General features: G+C 48.9%; 1 protein-coding gene across 3 annotated transcripts in view; it reads right to left on the bottom strand.

The window, feature by feature from the left end:
- Positions 1–432: 432 nt before the first annotated feature.
- The window catches only part of Cldn14 (claudin 14), an 80,733-nt gene continuing 71,904 nt past the window's right edge, over positions 433–9,261 (bottom strand). For 2 of the 3 annotated variants that reach the window (XM_028752520.1, XM_028752517.1), the window contains one exon: positions 436–1,460. In XM_028752520.1, the coding sequence (XP_028608353.1) occupies positions 661–1,380 (720 nt within the window). In that variant the 5' untranslated portion in view covers positions 1,381–1,460 and the 3' untranslated portion in view covers positions 436–660. Of the gene's footprint in view, positions 1,461–9,261 lie in introns of all 3 variants that reach the window. The other variant, XM_028752519.1, reaches the window with a different exon arrangement.

Genomic DNA, 9,261 nt, shown 5'->3' with positions numbered 1-9,261 from the left:
ACAATATATTCTTTGGGGAACGGTCCACCAACCCCTCCTTCCCCCCCCCCCCCCCGGTCACATGCACACACACAGTGAGAACCGTCTGCAGCACAGTGAGAACCGTCTGCAGGTAGACAGCAACATTTCCTTAACTGTGTGCTTTGTCTCCTTCTCGCCTCCCCTCTAGATTTACTTCTGTGACTTCCTGGGGCATGACAGTCTTTCTAGATTTTCCCATCATGCACTAACAGATGCTAGTGATTCCATGTCAAGGTCGGAGCTCCCGATCCTTAGTTTGACTGCACAACCAGGATACTCCAAACCCCAAGACTCACTCAGATGAGGCTTTCTACACCCTCCACACCTGAAGATGCAGCAGGAGCTACTGCAGACCGCCTCACAGACCCACCTCCATGCGGCTTGTTCCTGTGAGACAAACCAACCCCATGGGCCGACCTTCCAAGACACTCTTTATTGAGCTCTCGTTAAGCCACCCACATAAATACATATAATAAATACAAACCCAGCATTTTTTAGAAGTCTTTGCTTTGGAGAGCACCCTCCTTCCCTGTGTTCCGGGCTTACTTCCCCACATTTACAAATGTCTCTGCACCCTTCCTGCATCCATCATTGGTCCTTTGGGGCCCAGCATCTCTGGCAGAAGCCCGGGGAAGGGACTCATACGTAGTCATTCAACCTGTACCCACTGTGCGCGGCTGAGGTCACTGAGGGGGCACGGTTGTCCTTGTAGGCTGCTGGTGGGCGATAGGCAGGGGCGGTGGCCGTGGTGGTGGCCCCAGCCCTGGACTGGGCCTGGTAGGGTCTGTAGGGGGCCTCATCCTGGCAGGACAAGCAGAGCAGGGTGCCCCCAATGAGAGACAGGGACGAGGAGATGAAGCCTAGATACAGGGCCTGGCCGATCTCAAACTTCATGCCACTGGGCAGCAGCGGGTTGTAAAAATTCTGCACCACGTCGTTCGTGGTCCAGGACACGGCCACCATGCAGAGCAGGCCGGCCAGCAGGAAGAGTGCGCCCCCCAGCACTGCGAAGGTGGTCTTGGCGGGTGTGCCCTTGGCACAGCGAGTGCACTTCATGCCCACTACTGCACAGGCGCAGGCCATGCCCGACAGCAGGCAGGAGATGACCATGAGCGCCCGGGCTGCCTGCAGGTCCCGGGGCAGCGCCAGCAACGAGCGGTAGATCTGACACTGGTAGATGCCTGTGCTGTGCCACACGCACTCCATCCACAGTCCCTTCAGGTAGGACACGGCCGTCAGGATGTTGGTGCCCACATGGGCCGTCCTCCGCCAGTGCGGCAGGATAGTGGTGATGAGCGTTCCCACCATGCCCAGGAAGCTAAGCAGGAAGCCTAGGAGCTGGACCGCTGTGCTGGCCATGGCCAAGGGCCTCGCTAGCCGCGCCGGGCAGTGCCCAGGTCCCCAGGGATGGATCTGGTCCTTAGGTGCCCGCAGGAAGCCTAATAAAGCCGGGGAGAAGAGGGAGGGCAAGAAAAGGGAACTGGGTTAAATATTATCTAGATGCCTTTATTTCTGTCACCGAAACACCTTTCCATAGGCAGTTGGTATGATAATTAACATATCCTGGAAAAAATGGAGGCTCCAAAGGATGGAAGGACAGAGCTGGAAGAGAGGATGCAGGTCCCAGCAGCCTGTGCTTCCTGGAGACTCCAGGGAATGTCATGCCACAGATCCCATTCTGAATATCTATCTCCCAGGACCTACTACTTATGAGAAGCACATGGAGGAAGTTCTACCTTGTATCTACACTCTGGCTTTTCTGTTACACTTCAACCTTCCTTCTGTTTCATCAATAATCGGTAATAAAAAATGTTAACCACACTACTTGGACTGACACGTGTTAGTTAAGGTGTGTACCTGTTGTGACTTAGAGAACAGCCTTGGGGGTTGTGTCTGTAAGGGGGTAACTTTCTCTGGCACCTCAGAGGTAGGTCAGAGGCTGTGTTTTGGAATTCAGGCCTGATGTGACCCCAAGCTTGCTGACTCCTGCCCAGGGACAGGATTCCAAGTGGCCAGGTTCTTAGATACATCTGACAGGGGTATAAGTCAAGGCTCAGCCCTGCTTTCCTAGTCACAGGGACTGCCCAGGGTAGGGGACTCTCTCAAGCAAGTCAGGACAGTCCCCAGCTGCTCCACGTTGCCCAGGGTCCGCAGTGTGGAAGGTTCAGGCCTACACTGGGCTCCCTGGCTGAGTCCTGACCTGAATTCTAGGCTACCCCAACCCTTCCTCGTCAAGGTTACCCATTAAAGACTGCCCGAGCCCACAAGGCTTGGTGGTGGACCAGTCTGGGGAGGTCTAAGTGTATTTATGGAAAGCAAAGGGAGCTAATTTTAGAAATCACTAGGTTTTGCTATTTTTAAGTGAAGGATTTTCTAATTTAAGAAGTATTAATGAACTCCCAACCTCCATCTCCACCTCCAGATCCCTACCCCCACCCCACCTCCATAGCAGCAGCATCAAACAACACTTGCCAGCTTTGCTTCTCACTTTAAAACCATTCATTCAGTAGAAAACATTAACGAACGCATCTCCTTGGAAACCACCTGACTCTCCTCCTGCACTGTTGCAGAAGGCTCCATCCACCTTTCACTGCTGTTTGCACAGGAAGGTCCTGCCTCATGCTGGCCAGTGTGCACTGGATTGGACCGAACTGTCCGGGGCTGACTTTGGCTTCCCTGTGGGCTACTGTTCCTCCCCACTGCCCCGCACAGGCGTATGTAGGACTGTGGAAATGTTTGCTAGGGAGATGAGAGTCCAAGGCAAATGTTCTAAAAGCACTCAGTGGTCCAGGGGCAGGGCTGCATATACAAGGTGAAGGTGTTGGGTCTTGCATCGCCGCCGTGTGTGTGTGTGTGTGTGTGTGTGTGTGTTGCAGGGGTGGCTTCCCTGCACCCTGAGGAGTTTTAGAGACAGTCATTACAGTTCTATATTCTCTATAACTTTACCTGTCAGCCTGGCAGGCACTGACAGGACTCCCAAAGCCATTCAGTCTCACGCACAGTCTGTGAGAATCCCAGGCAGGTAATTACTCAAACAGAACTAAATGACCCGATCGATAGTGTGTACTGTGCTCACTCAGGAAAAGGGGCCGATGTCCTCTCCCAAATCACACATTAAAATGACATGTTGTCGCTTAACCCCATCTAGGTACACAAGTAAAGAAAACTCCCTTTCCTAAGAAGAAAGCGTGTGTTGGTTAGATAAAAACCACTCTTTGGGGTACAAGACCTGCAGAGGTCATTTCTGCTTCGGTAAGGTGCAGAGATCGCCTACAGACTCGGTGGAGACCACAGAAAGTCACCTGGGTCACATGGACTCTCAGCCTTTCCCTGGACCATCTTCTCACTACTTAAATTCTTTACAAATACAGATTAGGGCTGGCAAGCTGGCTCAGTGGCCAAAGGGGCTTGCTGCTAACCTGACAGAGCTGAGTTCAATCCCTGGGATCTAAATGGTGGAGGGAAAGAACCAACATCTTCCAGTTGTCCCCTGATCTCTATCTGCATGTCCCCCCACATATATGCACACACACACACACACACGTGTAACACACTAACTTAATAAATGATTTTTAAAGTGCAGATCAACATTTTAAAACAAAATAACCAAATTTCAGTTTTTTAAAAAAGAAACTCAATTCTCATAGCAATTGTTTCTTAGTTGTGTGGGTTTGTGAGGTTATTTTTCACTTTTCAAAAGTCTGCCCTACAAGGACAAAGTATAAGAACAAGGAAAACTAAAAGAAAAAGTGTATATATCCCACTAATCAACACAAGAAATTTTTTTTAGTGTTAAATGACTATTAAATACTAATAGCTGTTTTGTTGTTGCTGTTGTTGCTGTTGCTGTAGGGGAGAAAGCTTTCTAAAGATATTATGGGTTGAACTATGTCCCCCCCAAAAGATATATCAAAGTCCTAACTCCCAGGACCTTAGAATGCCACCTTCTTTGGAAATAGGGAGATTACACACTCGGACTGGGACACGCTGGAGAAGGCCAGGCCCTTAAACCAAGATTAGTGTCTTTGTGAGAAGATAAAGAGAGGGTGCTATGTGAAGACTGAGGGAGAGTGTGGAATGACGCATCAAGAAGCCCAGAGTGTTCCAGAAGTTTGGGGAGAGTCTTGGGAGCAGGCTAGCCCTCAGCCCTCAGGAGGATCACCCCTGGGAAGCCCAGGTCCCAGACTTTTAGAACCAGTCTCTGTATTGTTAGGCATCTCTAGCTTAGGCGCCCCTCCCCCTGCCCTGTCAGCTCAGCTCAGGAAGTTAGAGAGACACACTCAAGTCTGAAGACAAGAGTGAGCCTCCTCCAGAACAGAGTGCTGGAGATTTGGTGGCTTCGTGCTTGTTGTTAGTATATACAAAACAGCCTCTACCTTCTTGTCCCTAAATGTAGAAGACAGAAAATGAGGAGACCTGTCTGGGAATCCCCCACCCCGTGTACCTGAAGTTCAAAGGCAAGCTCTGTCTAACCAGCCCACACAGGAATTAAATGGCTAGGCTTCTCTACGTTAAAAATAAAGAAATAAAAAGACTTAGCTTCACCCACGAAGAGTTTGAGACTAAGGTCTGTGTTCAGCTCGCTGCGTGCACCCAACCGCTGCTGAGTTTCTCAGGGTGATTGTCTATTTTTCTTTCTCTTTTCTTAAAAAAAAATTATTGATTATGCACATATATGTGTGCCCACACTGTGTGTGTGTGCATGTGTGTGTGCATGTGTGTTTCCCATAGAGGCCAGAGGGGGTCAGATCCCTTGGAACTAGAGTTATATAACTGTATACCCCTGATGTGGGTGGTGGAGTCATCTGCAGAAACAGTCGGTGCTCTCGACCAGTAAGCTATCTTTCCAGTCTCCCACCGGCCCCTTGACAGGTCTGAATTACTGTCAGTTTTCTTAAATCAACATGACTTGGTTTCATAGGTCATAAAAACCCAAATTAGGGGCGTGGGCCAGGCGTGGGCGGGCAGCTGCCCAGTCTTTACCTTGGAAATGTAATAGAGCTCAGTGGGGCCCCTTTAGTTAGGACCCAGGTCAAGACAGACAGACAGACAGACAGACAGACAGACAGACAGACAGGTGGGTGTGAGGGAAGGAGAAGAGAAACCCCAAACCAAGCCACAGGACACCGTCACAGCCAGGCTGGAAATCTTCAGGGATAAGACAGCACAGCCGGTGTGTAAATTCTGTGAACCTCTCAAAGTTATTCATTTGAACACTGAACTAGGGCCATTGGCCAGTTACAAATGTGGTGCCAAATAAAATGTAAGGCAAAGATTTATCGATGCTAAGTAAAATACTGTGGAAATTGTTCCAAGGCTACCCTCAGCAAACACATCTTGAGTACAGGCGTTCAAAGCTTCAGTGCTCAGACAGGCCACTAAGTTACTCCTAAGATGGTCGCACTGAGCCGCTAATGCTTTCTTCCATCGATGGTGGATTCTTAGGCAATCTACAGTGTGCATTTTGTTATTCTCCTTTATGGACAGGAAAGCGGAAGTTTAAAATGATTAAGTGACTGGGCTAATGGGGGGGAAATCAAAGAGGAGGGAGCACGGTGACCCTGGACGGGGAAGAGCTTGGGTGCTCAGAGGCTGATGGGATTGTGCCTGCGGTTTGGCTTCACAGTGAGAGACTAATGGTGAGAGTGGTGGCCTCGGGCCACTGGACAAATGGATCACGAGGACAGACAGCAATGGAACAATTTGAGTCCTTGTCATAATGTTTGGGGTAAGGTTAACATTTAAAGAGATAGGAGGTTTCTTTTTTCTTTTTCTTTTTTATCTCTCTCTCTCTCTCTCTCTCTCTCTCTCTCTCTCTCTCTCTCTCTCTCTCTCTCGGAAGGGTCACAGTCCACCTAGCTCAGGTTGACCTCAAATTTACTCTGCAGCTAAGGAGGAACTTCTAACCCTCTAGACTCTACCCGACAGTGCTGGGATTTCAGGTAGACCTTACATGTCTGACTTATGTGGTGAAAAAGATTGAACCTTTGAGCTTGTTAGGCAAGCACTTTACTGGCCAAAGATACTTTGATATACATACTTTTAATCTTCAATTAATGTTAATTGATTAATTTTGTGACAGGCTCATAGAGCCCAGGCTGAGCTTAAATTTGATTTGTAACCAAAGATGTCCTCGAACTTCTGATCCTTCTGCCTCTATCTCCTGAGTTGGGGCTCTACAGATGTTCAGTACCACACCTACTTTGTGGGCTGCTGGACCTCAGGCCTAGGGCTGTATATGCCAGGCAAGACTCTTCACACTGAGCTACATCCAACCCTGGGTGTACTCTTACATGTTTAGAAGTTTAGAGTGAACTGGGTCAGTGATGAGATTTCAGGCTATGTATGATGAGAATTCATGGGTCCAGAGAGAAGGTAGCATGTGACCCTCTGGCTTGTCTTTCACACATATGCTGTGATCAGGCCGTGCACAGTCTCTGAGGTACTCCAGATGCTAGAGGTTTCAAGCGGAGGTTTGCCTGCTTTCAAGCGGAGCCCATTTCAAATAAAAACACAGACCCTTGTTCAAAAAGCATTGGGTATTTCAAGATGGCAGTCACAGTGCTCACAGCTAAGTGAGCATCTCAGGGCTGGCTGGCTTCTTGGAACAGACCGCACACATCGGGCACACAACCCTGCTTGTGACGGTGGACCCAGGAACTGGGTGCTGGCGTTTTCCCCTAATAAACAGTCAAAAACATCTGGTTGGGAGTTTGAAAGAAGCAGGGGACTCTCTTGCAGTGTTCTGTGGTATAAAAATATGGTTTCATATGCTTATTTTTTCTTAAGTGTAACCTGGATACCTCTGTGAATAGAGTCCAAGGAGGAGCCTTGCAAAAACAAAGCTGTTGCTTGTCTCCTGGACCCAGGAGCAGTGGCCAGTGGAAACAGACCTGAGCTCCTAGTCATAGTTTTATATCTCTCTTGTCACAGAAAAGCTATGGGGTCCCCGTGACAGCCTACCTATTGGGAGTGAAGCTACAGCCTGTTCTTCCTTTCTTTTATAGTCACCCAAGAGGTAAGATGGCGAGGCTGCCTCTGTTCAGAATTTGCAGCCACCATCAAATGGCCCTGGTGGAAGTTCCCCGCTTGTTGTTGCTGTTGGCTGATGCCCCTTAAAGCTCATGGTCCTGGCAGCCACATGTCATGCAAGCTCTGTGGAGACGCACTGCCTGAATAAGAAATACACAGACCAAGCAGAAGGAGCCGAGTGAAAAGCTCCAAGAATCACTACTGAGCTGGCAAGATACACTGCCTGAGTCTCAAGAAGGCACTGGTACAAGGTTGACTTTGATACTTCTGTACTACAGAGGGTCTTTTTCTGATGTAGGGAAGAAAACAATTAAAAAAAAAACCCGACGAACATATTTAGCTTTGTTGATTTTTATCTACACGCATATGGGCATATATACCAGCACGCACACGCACACGCACACGCACACGCACACGCACACGCACACACATACACACCGGGCTGGGGATACAGCTTAGAGGATAGAAACACCAGCTGCATACGCCTGAGGACCATGCGGACTCTGATGCTTGGAACCCACAGACATCTGGATACGGTACCCTGCATCTGTAATCCCAGTGCTTTTGTGACAAGATGGGAGAGGGAGACGGGGAGCTCCCTGACCCAGCTAGCCAGAGTACACAGTGCAGCATCAGAAACAAGACAGATCCTGCCTTAGCAGGGTAAAAGGCGAGAGCTGATCCCTGAAAGTTGACCTCTGAGCTCCACATGTACATTCTGCCCTCATTGAATAAATATTTCTAAAAGTGGAAAACAAGAAACACTTATTAGTAATTGTTATGGTGACCATTGTCAACTTGACTTGCCCAGAAACCAACACTGGAAGGAAAACTCTGGATATTTCTTCAAAGGAATTAGCCGAGGGAGGACGATTCACAGGAAACATTGGGAGCACTCTTCCAGGGGCTGGGAGCACTGGGCTGGGAGCACTAACTGAATAAAAAGGAGCAAGAGAGCGGGCAGCCAGCATTCAGCTCTCTTCCTCCTGACTGTGGGTGTGTCCATGTGCCTTGTGTTTCTGCTGCAATGGCTTTTCTGCCTCAAACCTGAAACTTTTTTTTTTCTTCCTTGAGTTGCTTTGGTCACAGCAACTAGAAAAGTCACCAGGACAGTAATATTTTCATGGCACCCAAAGAAGAATTTACTTTTCTTCCCCTGTGTGCCTCATGAGACACTGATCCCATTACACAGATAAGCAAGTAAAGTACAGTAAGTTTCCAAGATTGGTGGATCACAGGCATCTAGATAAGGGCAGAGGCGGGCACTGCCTCCCACAGAGTGATCGCAGGCAAACTGCTCAGTCTCGGTGACTCACATCACCACCTTGAGGCAGAGGCTTCCTTGGCTGTGTAGAAGATGCTGAGATAATACAGTAAGAACCTATAAGCCCAGTTTGGAGCACACCAGCGGCTGCAGGGAGCACAGGGCTTCGGTTTGATCATTCCGACAGATAAGGGACAAGGAAGCTCCAAGCTCCAAGGCAGGCTGTCTCAGATCCAGGTAGAGACCTCGGCTCTGGTATCATGGGTGACCCTCGAGTTTGCCAACTTCAAATCTAAACCCAGGACCAAAGGATTTAGATCTTCAAAAGCATAAGAGTTAAACTTCTCGGTGGGAATTAAAAGCCCAAGTCCCAAATATCTCCCAGGTCTGGAGACCCTCTCAGATGCTAATCCCAACTCCCTTTCTTTTTTGCTCAGGGTCCTGTCATGTTTCGTGGGAAGATTATGGCTGCTGCTGAGGATGTGGGGGTTAAGGTGGTTGAGGGTCTTATATAAAACTGCCTAGGATTTCCCATTTTTAGGGCATTTTTTACCTTTATTAAGGGAGAGCCAAGCGCCTAGAGCGATGGCTCGGTCAGTAAAGTGCTTGCTGTGTAAGCTCGGGGCCCGAGATTTGATGCCCAGAACTCACACCAAAAGGCAGGTATGGTGGCCAGAGCTTAAAATCCCAGCCCTGGAGAGGTGGTGGGTCCCTGGGCTCTCTAGTCAGCCAGCTCACCACCTGGTGAGCTCCAGGCTAAGGGGAGACCCTGCCTCACACAATAAGGTGGAAAATAATCAAACACACGTCCTCATGATCACACACACACACACACACACACACACACACACACACACACATACACACACATACACAGACACAGATATGATGGGTGGATAGATAGATAGATAGATAGATAGATAGATAGATAGATAGATAGATAG

This window comes from Grammomys surdaster, unplaced genomic scaffold (genome assembly GCF_004785775.1).
Source record: "Grammomys surdaster isolate TR1022 unplaced genomic scaffold, NIH_TR_1.0 125925, whole genome shotgun sequence".
Classification (NCBI taxonomy): Eukaryota; Metazoa; Chordata; class Mammalia; order Rodentia; family Muridae; genus Grammomys; species Grammomys surdaster.
The sequence above is the reverse complement of the archived record's forward strand: the minus strand, read 5'-3'. Positions and strand labels throughout refer to the sequence as shown.